We start from the raw sequence: 19,154 nt of genomic DNA on the forward strand, positions 1-19,154 counted from the left end.
TAATTCAGGGTTAAAGCCTTGCATGCATGAGGAGCAGTGTGGTGGGATGCATTGTAAAGTGCCCTAATAACTGAAAACATTACACATGTCCTTGTTAGGCTCTTCTGCATCCAGAAATCACTTTAAATAAATAAACTGTGAGTTTGAGAGACAATAAGTTTTATGATACATGATATTAACCAGTGAGGGCATATTCCCACCTATCAGGTTGTCCATAGAGAAGGATTTTTATCACCATCTAACCCACTCCCTTGAAAAACATCTGACATCCCTTTGCCAATGCCACCAGGGGTTCCTGTGCGTGCAAATTCCCGTCCTTATTACTTAATTCATGTAATGTTCTTCAATTTGTTGTTGTTGTTTTTGCTTGTGTTGACACTGTCTGCAGCTTGGACAACAGGAGATGCTGAACCAGAAGGGCCTCTAACAACAGGTAATTTTAAAATTATATAAAAGTGCACATTTTTTATAGAATCGGCATTGCTAAATATTCTCTCCAGGCTGTTGATTGCATCTGAGAACTGTTCTAGTTTAGTTGTAGCCGATGTAGCCAACCCACCAGCTTAGTCAGGGGCTCAGTATCCTTCAGACTGGGCTCCCATGTCTGAATGCACCCATACAGAATCTATATGGTAGTACACACATGCACTTAAAATGCAGCATATAAGTGAATGTGTGTCCTTCTTCTCAGAGGAGGAATGAGAGCCATCACTGCAATGAAAAGCTTGATTAAGTCAGTCCTTGGGCTAAAACCTTGGGATCACAATGCCACGTTAAAAAACAGAGCCTGTATAAATGCAGCAGTTTCTGAGTATCTGAAAGCCCAGAGCAAAGTTATCCACAGTTTGCACAGACAAATTTTTTATTGAAGACAGGTTTGTACACCATTTCCCAATGACCTATACAGAGACAGAGCAGCACTCACATGAAATGCCCTTATTAATTTGGATTATGTTTATAAATTTTGATATGTTTGGTGCTGTCACCTGATCACAGAAGCACTGGGAAGGAGATCACCTTTCCCCGGGTGTCAGAGCCCTGTCCTACGGGACGCCCTCGATCTCTTAGTGCCACCTGGAGGCTTTCCATCAGCTGTACAGGAACCTTAGCAAGGAAAACCCTTCTTTGACCGAGTTACTGACTCCAGCGGCAGTCAGCAGCACGGTATTGATGAAATCAGTGCTGTTGGGAGCGGAAGGGAATGAGAGAAGCTTAGATGCAGTGGGACCGTGAGCAGAACCTGTGACAGGGAGCTTTTGGATATGCAGCCTCCCTTGCCACTGGCCTTGCTCTGACCATCTCCCCAGATATTTTGTGTCACCTTCATTTCTGTTAGGATTTTTGTCCTTCTTTGGTTTGGAGAAAGGGAGGGAGAGGCAGTTGTTCACAGCCTATTCTCATGCCAGTAGCAGAGCCATCAGCTTCTGATCGGATCAGGTGAAACCAGCAGAGAGAATCAGAGAATTGTTAAAGTTTGAAAACACCTCTTGGATCATGGAGTCCAGCCAGTAACCCTGCACTACCAAGCCCACCACTAAGCCATGGCCCACACATTTACCCCTATACATCTTTTACATATCTTTTAAATCCCTTCAGGGACAGTGACCCCACCACTGCCCTGGACAGCCCGTTCCAGGGCTTGACAACCTTTTCCCTGATCTCCAATCTAAACCTCCCCTGGCCCAACTTGAGGCTATTTCCTCTTGTCCTATCACTTGTTACTTCTGAGAAGGGACTGACCCCCACCTGGCTACAATCTCCTTCCAGGTAGTTGTAGAGAGCAATAAGGTCCCCCTCCTGAGCCTTCTCTTCTCTAGGCTGAGCCCCTCCATCTCCCTTGGGTGGATCCCATCCACCCCCATAGATTTGTGGGTGTCTCTGACAATTACCTCTTGGATTTTGGGGGCTTCATTCTGCTCCCTATCCCTGTCTTCCAGCTCAGGGGGCTGGGTACCCTGAGAAAACTGGTCTGACTTCAGGGGCACTTGGCACTCTCCGGGTCAGTTGCAGGTTTTTGGTGGATTCACGATGAGATTTGATGGCTAATGGAAGGAAAAACTGCTGTGATTTACTAAAATTAAAAGAAATCTCCTAGATCTAAAATTTGTTGGCCACTAATTCCTGGAGACTGAAACAGGGTTTGAGGAAGTTTCGTATCATATTTGTCTTTTTGGCCTTCACATATGATATCATCCACGTTTTTTTCTTCTCTAGAAGAAGCACTACGTCCCCCGACAACACTTGACCCCATGAGTTGTAAGTAGAATTTACTAGATTATTACTTCACATGATAGTGATAGCTTTGTGTTTTTATCATAGTATTTATTCTTGGGAACAAATTATGATGATGAAAAAGCTCATGCTTGCCCTAGGGTGGGACCAGAGATGTATGCAAGAAGTAAATTATCCAGGAGCCAGGAACTCAGGGATGGCTCTGCCCTCCAGCAACCAGCCTCCTTGCTAGAAATAAAAAGATCTATCACTTGTGCCCTTCACTGGGAACGTGACTCGCTGGGGAAAGGGTAGAGAGCACTGACAGCTTACAGAAAATTTGTCCTAATTCGTTTGCTCTCTTTGTGTTTTTCTCCCTGCTTGTTCTCCTCCACAGTTCCAGTTCCAGATGACGGTGAGTGTGTCTGCCAAGGCCCTTCTGGTGGCCCTGGGCACGGGGATGGGACCTGCTGCTGGCCCAGCCTGTCTGTCCCTCAGCATGGGAGGCCAAGCAGGGGCTGCCAGCCCTGAACTGTGCTGTGGGTGCAGATGGGTGCCCGGAGAGGATGTGGGAGCCTGTGCTCTCCTGTCCAATGCCACTGCCTGAGCCCAGAGCACTACTGGCCTGACACAGGGGTTTGTGTCTCTCCAAGAGCCGAGGTCTAGGCTGAGGCTGAGTGGTGGGCCGAACCGCTGCGCAGGCAACGTGGAAATCCAGTTCCTTGGAAGCTGGGAGAAGGTGTGTGGATACCTGTGGAACATGGAAGATGCTGAGGTTGTGTGCAGGCAGCTTAGCTGCGGATCACCCCTTGGAGTGATGCACAATTTCCCTTCGAGCGACTCATACCCGTACTTCATCACGGAGGTGAATTGTGCAGGGTATGAAGACAATTTGTTGCAGTGCCCCTACAGCTACCAGTACTATGTCTGTCATCATGGAGATGCTTCTGTCATATGCTCAGGTGGGTTTTTGTGTTTTGGGGGCAGTTTCCTGAAGAAAACCCACGTGGTGTTTGTGTGAGGCTGGGTGAAGCTTGTCCAACCCTTGCTCTGTGCTCTGCAGGGCAGCAGAGGGTCGTAGGTCCACATCCCTGATGCAGGGGTCCATATTTCAGAGGGAGCACTCTTCTGCACTTGTAGACTGTGCTCAGGATGTCTGGGATTTTGCAGACTGCTCCTGTGCAGACTGAGGAGGATGATGGGTTTTAGCCAGGCCATCCTCCCCATGGATCCTTTCATAGCTCTTCATGAGATTATAGTATGTACTCTGAGAGGAGATGAGGAATCTGAGTGCCTCACACCCTCTGGTTTTCTCTCTTTGCAGACTCAGGACTAACAGTACCTCGACGAGCAGGTAACCATAGATTTCTATTTATATACTACTTTTCCATGGGTTGTTCTGCCTCTGGGACGCTCTGTGTTCATCAGAGTAGAAGACCCAAATGTGGGCTGCACTTACAGACCCAGGGTAACATCCCTGATGCTCAGGATGGTTCAGGATTATTTGGGATCCTTTGTGACTGAGCAACCACTTCTTCAGGGGGAGAGGTTTTGCACTGGTCTTCATGGTGCCACAGTGGGGATGCCCTTGAGCAGGTGCTGGGGCAGATGACACTGCAGCTGCTCAGTCCTGCCTCATTACAGTGACCACTGTGGCTTTCGGGTTTCACTGTCCTGGGGTTCCCCTTGGATAGGGGGGTCTCCCAGCAGGGTGATCCTCTTAGGCAAAGCACTGCACTCTCACTTCCTGCTCTCTCCCTGCAGTGAGAGCTATCTTCAGCGTGACGCCCCCCATACCATGGACCACAGGTATGTCCAGAGGGGTTATGGGGTCTGACTAGCTTCTGCCTTCACAGAATTACAGGATGGTTGAGGTTGGAAGGGACTTCTGGAGTAATGGGGTCCTAAGCCCTGGCTAAAGCAGGGTTGCCTGGAGCTGATTGCTCAAGGCCATGATCAGGTGGCTTTTGGCTATCTCCTAGGATGGAGAGTCCACCACCTCTGTGGGCAACCTGTGCCTGTGCTCAGTCACCCTCCCAGTGAAAAAGTGTTTCCTGATGTTCAGAAGGAACCTTCTGTGTTTGTGCCATGAGCTCTTGTCCCCTCTCTGGGCAGCACTGGAAGGACCCTGGCTTTAGGACAGGGCTGACTGCCAGCTGGGTTTTCTTCTTGGACAAAATGCTGCTCACTCACCTGCTGAGTTCTCCCCACAGCACCCCACAGTTCCAGCTCCATCTCCTCCAGTGTCATTGACCACATTTAGGTCCAGAGGGGTTAAGGGGTCTGCTTATCTCCTGCCCCAGGTGTGCTGTTGGATGGCCAACCCCAGAGATTGGGGTTACTGCACAGGCCGAGCACAAGCCGTGCTCTGGTTGGGGGGACACCAGGATGATGGTTTGGGGTGGTGGCCCATGCCCAGGAGGGAGGGTCTGTGTGGGACTGTGGCAGAGCCTCCTTGGTGGGGCCTTTCTCTGACGGCTCCAGGCGATGGGATGCCAAGAGATCTCTGCTCCTCTCCACAGGGACAGGCTCCTGTGGTGGCTTACTGCAGGGTCTGTGGGGCTCCATCGAGAGCCCGGGCTACCCCAACTCCTACCCCAACAACGCCCGCTGCGTGTGGCGCATTCAGCTGTGGGACCCAGCCCGCAGAGTGGAGCTCCGCTTTTCGGATGTGGAGTGAGTCCTGGGCAGGGGGGGCTGGCTGTGGGCTCAGGGGCGGCTTTGTGCCCACTGCGGGGCCTTGGCTGCTGTGCCCGACCCCTGGGGTGAGGCGGGGATGGGCTGGGGTGGCTGGGCCCTGCAGCTCCAGCCGGGGCTCGGGGTTCGTGCCGGGAGGCGGCACAGCCTGCGGTGCCCACACAGCCCCCTGTCCCCGCCAGGCTGGAAGGCAGCAACTGCTCCTACGATGCCATCGAGGTGTTCGACGGTGGGCCCCTTGGGGGGCCGCTCCTGGGCACTGTTTGCACCAACACCTCTCGAGTCTTCACGTCCTCCGGGCACCAGCTCACCGTCCTGTTTCACAGTGACTTCAGCATCACCAGCAGAGGTTTCCTGGCCTACTACTCCTCATTTCTTGCCTTCAACAGCACCGCAGGTAAGACCTGAGCTCTCCTGTACCCTTTGGCAGGGCAGAAGATGAAACTCTCTCTTAAAGGGCTTCTGATGGCTCCTGACACCTGTGGGCATCCAGACCCCATGGGCCAACTGATGGGCATCATTGCTTGGGGGCATCTTTTTGGACAGCACGACCATGAGACTACTGCCAGACACTGTGTCTTTGCCTGGTGGGCAAGGATGGGGCTTTCTCCACCTCCCCCAGTGCTGCCACTGAGCCATCCTCTGTTTTTTGGGCCTGGCACTCTCATTGCTGCAGAGACCAATGCTCCTGCTCATGCTTAACCACTTGTTTTCCCAAACCCAAGAGGGCTGATGCGTTTAGATGCAGTGCAGTGAACTCCTTGTGGCAGCTGTGTGGAGGAGCAAGTGTGGCTGCTGCTCTCTGTCTGCAGCACCAGCAGCTCCAGCTCCACTCCCCCCGTGTCACTGAGCTCAGGTGGGGCAGCAGGGCTGGAGGGGTCTGGGACCTCCTGTCCCTGCTGAGGGTCACAGAGTCCCAGGCTGGCTGAGGTTGCTCTTGCTGGGTCCCACCAGGTGACAGTGTTGACTGTGGGGTTTGTGTTCCTGTATCCCTGGATTTGCTTTGGGGAGGGATGACCTGCCCTGGTCTCCTGGTCTTGGGTAAAATGCTGTGCTCTCACTTGCTGCTCTCTCCCTACAGCATGAAGTAGTTCCAGCTGGACTCCCCCCATGTCGCTGAGCATCATTAAGTGTAGAGGGGTTTGGGGGTCTGGTTATCTCTTGGCCTTACTCAGAGTCACACAGTCACAGAATGGCTGAGTTTGGAAGGGACCTCTGGAAGTCATCCAGCTCAAAAGCCCCTGCTAACCCATTGCTGGCTCCATCTGAATTTGGTGCTCACCAAGGCCTATTCTGGAGAGTTGTCTCCCAGATGGGTGGCCCTCAGTGCCTGCTGGTGTGTTGGGTTGTTCTTTCCCAGGAGCAGCACTTGACACCTGTCCTTCTTGTCCTGCATGATGTTCCTGTCAGACCATTTCTCCAGCCTGTTGAGATCCCTCTGGATGGCAGCAGAACCTTCTGCTTGACCAGCCACTCTTCCCAGTTTGGTGTCATGGGCAAACTTGTTGAGAGTCTGCTCTGTCCCATCACCCCAACAACTCACAATCAAGAAAGATGATGGAGGCCCTGCTGATGGGAGCTCTTGCACATGCAGAACACAAGCTGTACTCTGGGCTGGTGGGATGGAGAGGGAAGGCTTGGAGGTGCAGCCACACAGGGACCGGCCATGATCCAGGTGGTGACTGTGGGTTCTGTGTTTCAGTGTCCCTTTAGGGGTGGGGTCACTCCCAGACAAACTGTTCCTTTTAGGCAAAATGCTGAGTGTTCACCTGCTGCTCTCTCCCTACAGAACCAGGTAATTCCAGCTGGGTGACCACAGGGACATCGACCTCAGGTAGGTACAGAGGACTGGGGGCAGGAGTAGTCAGACCCCTGGGGTTATGGATCACATAAATCACAGGAGGATTAATGTTGGAAAGAATTTCCAGAGGTTATCTGATCCAGTCCACCTGCTAAAGCCAGGTCCCCCAAAGCTTGCTGCCTAGGAGTGTGTCCAGGAGTCTTTTGGCTGAATCCAACATGGAGACTCTACCACCTCTGTGGGCAACCTGTGCCTGTGCTCAGTCACCCTCCCAGTGAAAAAGTGTTTCCTCATGTTCAGAAGGAACCTTCTGTGCTTCACTTTGTGCCATGAGCTCTTGTCCCCTCTCTGGGCAGCACTGGAAGGACCCTGGCTTTAGGACAGGGTTGATTGCCAGCTGGGTTTTCCTCTTGGACAAAATGCTGCTCACTCACCTGCTGAGTTCTCCCCACAGCACCCCACAGTTCCAGCTCCATCTCCTCCAGTGTCATTGACCACATTTAGGTCCAGAGGGGTTAAGGGGTCTGCTTATCTCCTGCCCCAGGTGTGCTGTTGGATGGCCAACCCCAGAGATTGGGGTTACTGCACAGGCCGAGCACAAGCCGTGCTCTGGTTGGGGGGACACCAGGATGATGGTTTGGGGTGGTGGCCCATGCCCAGGAGGGAGGGTCTGTGTGGGACTGTGGCAGAGCCTCCTTGGTGGGGCCTTTCTCTGACGGCTCCAGGCGATGGGATGCCAAGAGATCTCTGCTCCTCTCCACAGGGACAGGCTCCTGTGGTGGCTTACTGCAGGGTCTGTGGGGCTCCATCGAGAGCCCGGGCTACCCCAACTCCTACCCCAACAACGCCCGCTGCGTGTGGCGCATTCAGCTGTGGGACCCGGCCCGCAGAGTGGAGCTCCGCTTTTCGGATGTGGAGTGAGTCCTGGGCAGGGGGGGCTGGCTGTGGGCTCAGGGGCGGCTTTGTGCCCACTGCAGGGCCTTGGCTGCTGTGCCCGACCCCTGGGGTGAGGCGGGGATGGGCTGGGGTGGCTGGGCCCTGCAGCTCCAGCCGGGGCTCGGGGTTCGTGCCGGGAGGCGACACAGCCTGCGGTGCCCACACAGCCCCCTGTCCCCGCCAGGCTGGAAGGCAGCAACTGCTCCTACGATGCCATCGAGGTGTTCGACGGTGGGCCCCTTGGGGGGCCGCTCCTGGGCACTGTTTGCACCAACACCTCTCGAGTCTTCACGTCCTCCGGGCACCAGCTCACCGTCCTGTTTCACAGTGACTTCAGCATCACCAGCAGAGGTTTCCTGGCCTACTACTCCTCATTTCTTGCCTTCAACAGCACCGCAGGTAAGACCTGAGCTCTCCTGTACCCTTTGGCAGGGCAGAAGATGAAACTCTCTCTTAAAGGGCTTCTGATGGCTCCTGACACCTATGGGCATCCAGACCCCATGGGCCAACTGATGGGCATCATTGCTTGGGGGCATCTTTTTGGACAGCACGACCATGAGACTACTGCCAGACACTGTGTCTTTGCCTGGTGGGCAGGGATGGGGCTTTCTCCACCTCCCCCAGTGCTGCCACTGAGCCATCCTCTGTTTTTTGGGCCTATACTGAAGGCAGAGTAGTTACTTGGTCCTGGCGCTCTCATTGCTGCAGAGACCAATGCTCCTGCTCATGCTTAACCACTTGTTTTCCCAAACCCAAGAGGGCTGATGCGTTTAGATGCAGTGCAGTGAACTCCTTGTGGCAGCTGTGTGGAGGAGCAAGTGTGGCTGCTGCTCTCTGTCTGCAGCACCAGCAGCTCCAGCTCCACTCCCCCCGTGTCACTGAGCTCAGGTGGGGCAGCAGGGCTGGAGGGGTCTGGGACCTCCTGTCCCTGCTGAGGGTCACAGAGTCCCAGGCTGGCTGAGGTTGCTCTTGCTGGGTCCCACCAGGTGACAGTGTTGACTGTGGGGTTTGTGTTCCTGTATCCCTGGATTTGCTTTGGGGAGGGATGACCTGCCCTGGTCTCCTGGTCTTGGGTAAAATGCTGTGCTCTCACTTGCTACTCTCTCCCTACAGCATGAAGTAGTTCCAGCTGGACTCCCCCTGTGTCTCTGAGCATCATTAAGTGTAGAGGGGTTTGGGGGTCTGGTTGTTTCTTGGCCTTACAATCACAGCATGGCTGAGTTTGGAAGAGACCTCTGGAAGTCATCCAGCTCAACAGCCCCTGCTAACCCATTGCTGGCTCCATCTGAACTTGGTGCTCACCAGGACCTGTTCTGGAGAGTTGTTTCCCAGATGGGTGGCCCTCAGTGCCTGCTGGTGTGTTGGGTTGTTCTTTCCCAGGAGCAGCACTTGGCACCTGTCCTTATTGTCCTGCATGATGTTCCTGTCAGACCATTTCTCCAGCCTGTTGAGGTCCCTCTGCATGGCAGCAGAACCTTCTGCTTGACCAGCCACTCTTCCCAGTTTGGTGTCATGGGCAAACTTGTTGAGAGTCTGCTCTGTCCCATCACCCCAACAACTAACAATCAAGAAAGATGATGGAGGCCCTGCTGATGGGAGCTCTTGCACATGCAGAACACAAGCTGTACTCTGGGCTGGTGGGATGGAGAGGGAAGGCTTGGAGGTGCAGCCACACAGGGACAGGCCATGATCCAGGTGGTGACTGTGGGTTCTGTGTTTCAGTGTCCCTTTAGGGGTGGGGTCACTCCCAGACAAACTGTTCCTTTTAGGCAAAATGCTGAGTGTTCACCTGCTGCTCTCTCCCTACAGAACCAGGTAATTCCAGCTGGGTGACCACAGGGACATCGACCTCAGGTAGGTACAGAGGACTGGGGGCAGGAGTAGTCAGACCCCTGGGGTTATGGATCACATAAATCACAGGAGGATTAATGTTGGAAAGAATTTCCAGAGGTTATCTGATCCAGTCCACCTGCTAAAGCCAGGTCCCCCAAAGCTTGCTGCCTAGGAGTGTGTCCAGGAGTCTTTTGGCTGAATCCAACATGGAGACTCTACCACCTCTGTGGGCAACCTGTGCCTGTGCTCAGTCACCCTCCCAGTGAAAAAGTGTTTCCTCATGTTCAGAAGGAACCTTCTGTGCTTCACTTTGTGCCATGAGCTCTTGTCCCCTCTCTGGGCAGCACTGGAAGGACCCTGGCTTTAGGACAGGGTTGATTGCCAGCTGGGTTTTCCTCTTGGACAAAATGCTGCTCACTCACCTGCTGAGTTCTCCCCACAGCACCCCACAGTTCCAGCTCCATCTCCTCCAGTGTCATTGACCACATTTAGGTCCAGAGGGGTTAAGGGGTCTGCTTATCTCCTGCCCCAGGTGTGCTGTTGGATGGCCAACCCCAGAGATTGGGGTTACTGCACAGGCCGAGCACAAGCCGTGCTCTGGTTGGGGGGACACCAGGATGATGGTTTGGGGTGGTGGCCCATGCCCAGGAGGGAGGGTCTGTGTGGGACTGTGGCAGAGCCTCCTTGGTGGGGCCTTTCTCTGACGGCTCCAGGCGATGGGATGCCAAGAGATCTCTGCTCCTCTCCACAGGGACAGGCTCCTGTGGTGGCTTACTGCAGGGTCTGTGGGGCTCCATCGAGAGCCCGGGCTACCCCAACTCCTACCCCAACAACACCCGCTGCGTGTGGCGCATTCAGCTGTGGGACCCGGCCCGCAGAGTGGAGCTCCGCTTTTCGGATGTGGAGTGAGTCCTGGGCAGGGGGGGCTGGCTGTGGGCTCAGGGGCGGCTTTGTGCCCACTGCGGGGCCTTGGCTGCTGTGCCCGACCCCTGGGGTGAGGCGGGGATGGGCTGGGGTGGCTGGGCCCTGCAGCTCCAGCCGGGAATCAGGGCTCGTGCCGGGAGGCGGCACAGCCTGCGGTGCCCACACAGCCCCCTGTCCCCGCCAGGCTGGAAGGCAGCAACTGCTCCTACGATGCCATCGAGGTGTTCGACGGTGGGCCCCTTGGGGGGCCACTCCTGGGCACTGTTTGCACCAACACCTCTCGAGTCTTCACGTCCTCCGGGCACCAGCTCACCGTCCTGTTTCACAGTGACTTCAGCATCACCAGCAGAGGTTTCCTGGCCTACTACTCCTCGTTTCTTGCCTTCAACAGCACCGCAGGTAAGACCTGAGCTCTCCTGTACCCTTTGGCAGGGCAGAAGATGAAACTCTCTCTTAAAGGGCTTCTGATGGCTCCTGACACCTATGGGCATCCAGACCCCATGGGCCAACTGATGGGCATCATTGCTTGGGGGCATCATTTTGGACAGCACGACCATGAGGCTGCTGCCAGACACTGTTTCTTTGCCTGGTGGGCAAGGATGGGGCTTTCTCCACCTCCCCCAGTGCTGCCACTGAGCCATCCTCTGTTTTTTGGGCCTATACTGAAGGCAGAGCAGTTACTTGGTCCTGGCGCTCTCATTGCTGCAGAGACCAATGCTCCTGCTCATGCTTAACCACTTGTTTTCCCAAACCCAAGAGGGCTGATGCGTTTAGATGCAGTGCAGTGAACTCCTTGTGGCAGCTGTGTGGAGGAGCAAGTGTGGCTGCTGCTCTCTGTCTGCAGCACCAGCAGCTCCAGCTCCACTCCCCCCGTGTCACTGAGCTCAGGTGGGGCAGCAGGGCTGGAGGGGTCTGGGACCTCCTGTCCCTGCTGAGGGTCACAGAGTCCCAGGCTGGCTGAGGTTGCTCTTGCTGGGTCCCACCAGGTGACAGTGTTGACTGTGGGGTTTGTGTTCCTGTATCCCTGGATTTGCTTTGGGGAGGGATGACCTGCCCTGGTCTCCTGGTCTTGGATAAAATGCTGTGCTCTCACTTGCTGCTCTCTCCCTACAGCATGAAGTAGTTCCAGCTGGACTCCCCCTGTGTCTCTGAGCATCATTAAGTGTAGAGGGGTTTGGGGGTCTGGTTGTTTCTTGGCCTTACAATCACAGCATGACTGAGGTTGGAAGAGACCTCTGGCAGTCATCCAGCTCAACAGCCCCTGCTAACCCATTGCTGGCTCCATCTGAATTTGGTGCTCACCAAGGCCTATTCTGGAGAGTTGTCTCCCAGATGGGTGGCCCTCAGTGCCTGTTGGTGTGTTGGGTTGTTTTTTCCCAGGAGCAGCACTTGGTACCTGTCCTTCTTGTCCTGAATGATGTTCCTGTCAGGCCATTTCTCCAGCCTGTTGAGGTCCCTCTGCATGGCAGCAGAACCTTCTGCTTGACCAGCCACTCTTCCCAGTTTGGTGTCATGGGCAAACTTGTTGAGAGTCTGCTCTGTCCCATCACCCCAACAACTAACAATCAAGAAAGATGATGGAGGCCCTGCTGATGGGAGCTCTTGCACATGCAGAACACAAGCTGTACTCTGGGCTGGTGGGATGGAGAGGGAAGGCTTGGAGGTGCAGCCACACAGGGACAGGCCATGATCCAGGTGGTGACTGTGGGTTCTGTGTTTCAGTGTCCCTTTAGGGGTGGGGTCACTCCCAGACAAACTGTTCCTTTTAGGCAAAATGCTGAGTGTTCACCTGCTGCTCTCTCCCTACAGAACCAGGTAATTCCAGCTGGGTGACCACAGGGACATCGACCTCAGGTAGGTTCAGAGGACTGGGGACAGGAGTAGTCAGACCCCTGGAGATATGGATCACATAAATCACAGGAGGATTAATGTTGGAAAGAATTTCCAGAGGTCATCTGATCCAGTCCACCTGCTAAAGCCAGGTCCCCCAAAGCTTGCTGCCTAGGAATGTGTCCAGGAGTCTTTTGGCTGAATCCAACATGGAGAGTCCACCACCTCTGTAGGCAACCTGTGCCTGTGCTCAGTCACCCTCCCAGTGAAAAAGTGTTTCCTGATGTTCAGAAGGAACCTTCTGTGTTTCACTTTGTGCCATGAGCTCTTGTCCCCTCTCTGGGTAGCACTGGAAGGACCCTGGCTTTAGGACAGGGCTGATTGCCAGCTGGGTTTTACTCTTGGACAAAATGTTGCTCACTCACCTGCTGAGTTCTCCCCGTAACACCCCATAGTTCCAGCTCCATCTCCTCCAGTGTCATTGACCACATTTAGGTCCAGAGGGGTTAAGGGGTCTGCTTATCTCCTGCCCCAGGTGTCCTGTTGGATGGCCAACCCCAGAGATTGGGGTTACTGCACAGGCCAAGCACAAGCCGTGCTCTGGTTGGGGGCCACCAGGATGATGGTTTGGGGTGGTGGCCCATGGCCAGGAGGGAGGGTCTGTGTGGGGCTGTGGCAGAGCCTCCTTGGTGGGGCCTTTCTCTGACGGCTCCAGGCGATGGGATGCCAAGAGATCTCTGCTCCTCTCCACAGGGACAGGCTCCTGTGGTGGCTTACTGCAGGGTCTGTGGGGCTCCATCGAGAGCCCGGGCTACCCCAACTCCTACCCCAACAACGCCCGCTGCGTGTGGCGCATTCAGCTGTGGGACCCGGCCCGCAGAGTGGAGCTCCGCTTTTCGGATGTGGAGTGAGTCCTGGGCAGGGGGGGCTGGCTGTGGGCTCAGGGGCGGCTTTGTGCCCACTGCAGGGCCTTGGCTGCTGTGCCCGACCCCTGGGGTGAGGCGGGGATGGGCTGGGGTGGCTGGGCCCTGCAGCTCCAGCCGGGGCTCGGGGTTCGTGCCGGGAGGCGGCACAGCCTGCGGTGCCCACACAGCCCCCTGTCCCCGCCAGGCTGGAAGGCAGCAGCTGCTCCTATGATGCCATCGAGGTGTTTGACAGCGGGTCCCCCGGGGGGCCGCTCCTGGGCACTGTTTGCACCAACACCTCTCGAGTCTTCACGTCCTCCGGGCACCAGCTCACCGTCCTGTTTCACAGTGACTTCAGCATCACCAGCAGAGGTTTCCTGGCCTACTACTCCTCATTTCTTGCCTTCAACAGCACCGCAGGTAAGACCTGAGCTCTCCTGTACCCTTTGGCAGGGCAGAAGATGAAACTCTCTCTTAAAGGGCTTCTGATGGCTCCTGACACCTGTGGGCATCCAGACCCCATGGGCCAACTGATGGGCATCATTGCTTGGGGGCATCTTTTTGGACAGCACGACCATGAGACTACTGCCAGACACTGTGTCTTTGCCTGGTGGGCAAGGATGGGGCTTTCTCCACCTCCCCCAGTGCTGCCACTGAGCCATCCTCTGTTTTTTGGGCCTGGCACTCTCATTGCTGCAGAGACCAATGCTCCTGCTCATGCTTAACCACTTGTTTTCCCAAACCCAAGAGGGCTGATGCGTTTAGATGCAGTGCAGTGAACTCCTTGTGGCAGCTGTGTGGAGGAGCAAGTGTGGCTGCTGCTCTCTGTCTGCAGCACCAGCAGCTCCAGCTCCACTCCCCCCGTGTCACTGAGCTCAGGTGGGGCAGCAGGGCTGGAGGGGTCTGGGACCTCCTGTCCTTGCTGAGGGTCACAGAGTCCCAGGCTGGCTGAGGTTGCTCTTGCTGGGTCCCACCAGGTGACAGTGTTGACTGTGGGGTTTGTGTTCCTGTATCCCTGGATTTGCTTTGGGGAGGGATGACCTGCCCTGGTCTCCTGGTCTTGGATAAAATGCTGTGCTCTCACTTGCTGCTCTCTCCCTACAGCACCAGGTACTTCCAACTGGACAACTACTGTGACATCAACCTCAGGTAGGTTCGGGGGACTTGTGGCAGGAGTAAATAGACCTCTTCAGTTATGGTTCAGAGGGTGATTGGTGTTGGAGGGAATTTCCAGCGGTCATCTGGTCTATCCCACCTCCTAAAGCCATGTCACCTGGAGCTGGCTGCCTAAATCCATGTCCAGATGGTTTTTGGCTGTATTCAAGCATGAAGAGTTGACCACCTCTGAGGGCAACATACATGTGCTCAGTCAGTCTCACAGTGAAACAGTGTCTCCTGATCTTCAGGCAGAACATATAAGGAACATCTAATGGGGGTCCCCAGAGGAAAAGGCTCACGTTCACATCATGAACGTTGGACCAGTGAGAGAAGGGTCTTCAATGTTTGCTAGAAACTTAAAATAAAAATTTAAAGTCCCTTAGACCAGAGTAGGTGTCTTGTGCATTCTTTAGGTTAAAAGAAATAAATGTATATTTTGTTTTCTAATTTGGAATATAATTTAAAAGATGTTGTCCATTTACACATTTCTTTTTTCTAGGAATAGTTTGAGCTTGCACTTGAAAGTATCCTAGAAATCCTTGACTTCATTTTACTACTAGACTTTTTTAGATCTTGATTCCCCTGACATTTGATTAAGCTGCAACTGATCTGTATATAAATCATACAATTTTTTGACTGTGGCATAAGTTCTTCATGTTTATTTTGAAACAAAATTTGATCTTTTTCTTCGCCTTCCTTTTTGTCATTATCCATAACCTGCTAGTGCAGACACTGAAGATCAGTATTATAAAAGCTATTCAGCATGTTTAGCATCTCCTAACCTGTATTCAGATGTATATGAACATAATAAAAAGACCACAGAAGCTGGTAGAAGTCATTGCCTCTGAATTTTAGACATAAACTCCATGTAGGCATATTCCAAAAGCAACTTTAAATGGTGTATACATATCTTTTCCTTCTCATATTTTTCTCTGCAGAAGATTACTCTTGTGGTGGCTTGCTTTCCTCTTCATCTGGTAGATTACAGAGTCCATTTTACCCCCAAAATTATCCAAACAATGCCAACTGTGTGTGGGAAATAGAAGTAAAGAGCAACTTCCTTGTCACACTTAGATTTGAAGATATTCAGTAAGTAAGAATTTATTACTTGGGAAGATGAAGGTATGGGACTGACAACTTGGACTTACTAAGCAAAGGCCTACTTGATTTCAAGGGTCGTTTTCGAAGCTTTTAAGTACATCTGAGATAAGAAATGTGTTCATTTTTGTTTGTTTAGTCAAAAATGTGGCTGGCACCTAATGAGACCTAAATTTCTATCTCAAATATTTGATAGTGACATCAGTAAAATGCACTCTTCTTCTATAAACAGGTAATCTGAGTGAAAAAAAAAATAAAATTAAGTATTTAACTAAGTATTCATGTTTGCTCCCCAGGATGGAAGGTGGGAGATGCCTCTCTGACTACATAGAAGTTTATGACGGGCCCCTGCACACCTCTCCTCTCCTTGGGAAGTTCTGTTCTGGTTATTATCGCACATACACATCCTCCTCAAACCTGATGACTGTCCGATTCCACAGCAACTCTCGATACACATACAGAGGGTTTCAGGCCTACTATTACTCCACTATAGCAGATTCAAGCACTAGTAAGTTCATCTTTAAAGCAGAAGTAAAAATTGCCTCTCAGTTATTTGCTAATTCACTGATTGTTAACCTTGTTGTACCAATTTCACCCATTTCATGTTATTTTAAATTAGATCTGTAACATTTTCATACAGATTCAAGTATATAGTTTGGATTCTGAACTTCTTCAGTCATATCAGCTGCTTCTTCAAAAGATATTGTTAATTTAATTCACAACTTCCAACCTTTTTTGGGACAGTTGTAACATGTTTTCTTTGCCATCCACCAGCACTGCTGTGTTTGCCAGACTACATGCATGTAGTTGTGAGCAGATACTTCCTTCAGTCCCATGGCTATTCTGCTTGGAATCTCACCCTGAATGACCCCCTTTGCACACCCAACATCACATCAGAGGCTGTTGTATTCGACATTCCGTACACTCGCTGCGGCACAGTCAGAGAGGTAGGAATGAATGTTCCAACAAAATGGGCAAATATTGGGAGGGTATAATAATTCAAACAGAAGAATTAGCTTTGAAAACCAGCACAAACTGAAAACTATACTGGGGTCTGCAGGGACTGGAAGTGTCCTCTCCCTCTCCTGAGGCATAAGGTTTGTTAGCACTTTGTATTTCCTGCATCTGCTGCCAGGGCATTCCCTAATAGCCTGTTATCGATCTTTTCAGGAATAAGTTGTGCAAAAAAGAAAATATTTGGTATTTTCAAGGTTCCAGGCTAAATGTGATGGTTAAAAACGTCTCAAAGCTTTCATTAAATATGACCAATCAGGTTTGAAGCCAGATTTTAGCTTAAATACTGTGCTGGACCTGAACCTTTGTGTCTATAATGTTTAAAGTATTTTACAGGTTATATTTAATTCAGTTATGTCTGCATTTAATGTGAGTAGTTTTCTAGGCTGATCTTGTAGGCACTGTATATCACATGGAGATTACAGATTCTTATCTTGAGGACAGAAATTACTGGATTCAAACTTTTCCATGGCAGATTTTCTGGGAAATGATGTCTTTACTGTGTGCATTGCTGTAAGGATACAGCAAAGTTTGAAGGTACAACAGGGTACCTCACTACATGAATTAATTTTGCCTTTTATGCGCCAAACAGGGAAACAACAACACAATCAGCTATTCCAACGTTATTAAAGGGTCCTCTTCTGGTTCTGTAATCACAAGAAACAGAAATCTTCACCTGCATGTCAACTGCAAGATGCTCAAGGACACGTGGGCACAAACGATGTACGTCGCGGACAACAACTTTGAAGTCAATGAAACTCAGTACAGCAGATATGATGTGAACCTCACGTTTTATGACTCTTCATACTTCTCACGGCCAGTGTACGACTCACCATACTATGTCCATATGAACCAGAACTTGTTCCTCCAAGCCTACCTGCACAGCTCTGATCCAAACCTGGTGCTATTTCTGGACACGTGTGTGGCATCTCCAGCTCCCCATAACTCTACGGCAGTAACCTATGATATAATCAGGAATGGGTGAGCTCTTATGCATAACAATTGCAGATAGAACTGCCTTTGAACTCCTATATCTGTCTTGGTTTTCCTTCCTTTCCCTTTCCCTTTCCCTTTCCCTTTCCCTTTCCCTTTCCCTTTCCCTTTCCCTTTCCCTTTCCCTTTCCCTTTCCCTTTCCCTTTCCCTTTCCCTTTCCCTTTCCCTTTCCCTTTCCCTTTCCCTTTCCCTTTCATTTTTAAATTTTATTCATTTAGTGGAATAACGTGAATATAGCATACATTAAGGTCAGTTTCTAATTAATAAACAGGGCATTTGGGGTTTACTGGGGAAAAGGGGATGGATTGACCCAAAATATAACACACATACCCCACAGCTTAAAACGACAAGTAAATTGAGTGGCTACGGCTGGTTCACCATGGATTGTTATTATCCAGGAGATAACAGTGACATACCTCAGATAAGGTTAATTTACCTTCAAAATACATACAAACACTATGTATCTGGACACACAACAGCCTGAGGGGGAAGTAACATGGTTTATTTCTGCCAACGAAGGGCATTTTGTTTTTTCTGCTCGTAGGTTTCTAAACCCAGTTTCATTATGTTTAGAAATCACTTCTCACGTCGTGTGTTGTATTGCATGTAAATGACTGACTGCAGTGTGTATTCATGAGATTTTTTTTTTTGCTTCTTTTCAGGTGTGCTCGAGATTCTACCTATGCTGCATATTATTCACCCCACAAACACATCCTGCGCTTTACATTCGCGGCCTTCCAGTTTGTTTGGAGCGACCCAGTGGTTTACCTGCGGTGTGAACTGGTGGTGTGCAGGGCCTATGACTACTCTTCCAGGTGCTACCAAGGCTGTATTAACAGGCCCAAGAGAGAGGCAAGCTCTGGCCTAGAAAGTGTGATTGTTATTGCTGGCCCAATACAGCTTCGGGAACCGGGTTCTGAGAATAGGAATGAACCTGAATCTAAATGAAACTGTCTCCTTTGACAGATAGATCTTTAAATGCCAATTGAATTCTGAAAGAAACTGTGCTGCTAGATTACCAGAAGCTCTAGAATAAACATTAGGAATATGCTTACTGATTCATGCCTGTTAATCCCACTTCACATCAGTCATCTTCATCTCCATATAACAAAAATGTTGTTTCAGCGGTTCTGTGGGGAGTCAGTTTTGTGGTCTCTAAGCTTTTGTGTTTGTTGTTTGCTGTCTTAATGGTAAAACTGAAATGTTTAAGTTGCAGTTTAAGTTCTATAAACAGGTTCTATTAATATACACCTGAGCCTGGATATATGAGAGTGGACGAAGTTGGTTAATCTTTAAATCTTATCTAGAATGCCATTTTCTCCCCATTTTTTTCATGTTTTGGTGATAACAAGATGAGGGATCAAGTGTAACTGGATTCTCTTCTTTCCAAGTGCTGGACTGTTTTGTCATCCAGGAGAACATGACTTCAACTCCTGTTCCATCTCATGTTTCTCAAGCATCATTTATTATTGCTGTTGGCCCCTGGCAGTTCACAGAATCATAAAATATCCTGAGTTGGAAGGGACCCACAAGGATCATCCAGTCCAACTCCTGGCCCTGCCCAGGACACTCCAACAATCCCACCCTGTCCCTGAGATGGTTGTCCAAACAGTCCTTGTGATCTGGAAGCCTTGGGGCCGTGACCACTGCCCTGGGGAGCCTGTTCAATGCCCCACCACCCTCTGGGGGAGGAATCTTATCCTGATAAAACCTAAACCTCCCCTGACACAACTTCAGGCCATTCCCTTGGGTC

At 51.3% G+C, this 19,154-nt stretch overlaps 1 protein-coding gene across 1 annotated transcript; it reads left to right on the forward strand.

The window, feature by feature from the left end:
• Positions 1-3,028: 3,028 nt before the first annotated feature.
• LOC113998216 (deleted in malignant brain tumors 1 protein-like) lies at positions 3,029-18,580 on the forward strand. Its single transcript, XM_039387196.1, has 20 exons — positions 3,029-3,173; positions 3,536-3,565; positions 3,906-4,020; positions 4,696-4,887; positions 5,091-5,305; positions 6,698-6,742; positions 7,473-7,626; positions 7,830-8,044; positions 9,455-9,499; positions 10,230-10,383; positions 10,731-10,801; positions 12,212-12,256; positions 12,986-13,139; positions 13,343-13,557; positions 14,242-14,286; positions 15,234-15,384; positions 15,690-15,901; positions 16,168-16,340; positions 17,000-17,388; positions 18,064-18,580. Exons 1-20 carry the CDS (start codon positions 3,029-3,031, stop codon positions 18,347-18,349), a joined length of 3,051 nt encoding a protein of 1,016 aa, XP_039243130.1. The 3' UTR covers positions 18,350-18,580.
• The last annotated feature ends 574 nt before the right edge of the window (positions 18,581-19,154 follow it).

This window comes from Pipra filicauda, unplaced genomic scaffold (assembly GCF_003945595.2).
Source record: "Pipra filicauda isolate LSUMZ 115617 unplaced genomic scaffold, ASM394559v2 scaffold53_size3534045_pilon, whole genome shotgun sequence".
Lineage (NCBI taxonomy): Eukaryota > Metazoa > Chordata > Aves > Passeriformes > Pipridae > Pipra > Pipra filicauda.

Excerpts from the sequence above, each read along its gene's own strand:
- LOC113998216 (XM_039387196.1), top strand. The coding sequence starts at position 3,029 with ATGCACAATTTCCCTTCGAGCGACTCATACCCGTACTTCATCACGGAG. Across the intron at positions 4,888-5,090 it reads CTCCGCTTTTCGGATGTGGA|GCTGGAAGGCAGCAACTGCT; the intron begins GTGAGTCCTGGG and ends TGTCCCCGCCAG. Across the intron at positions 15,385-15,689 it reads CTTAGATTTGAAGATATTCA|GATGGAAGGTGGGAGATGCC; the intron begins GTAAGTAAGAAT and ends TTTGCTCCCCAG.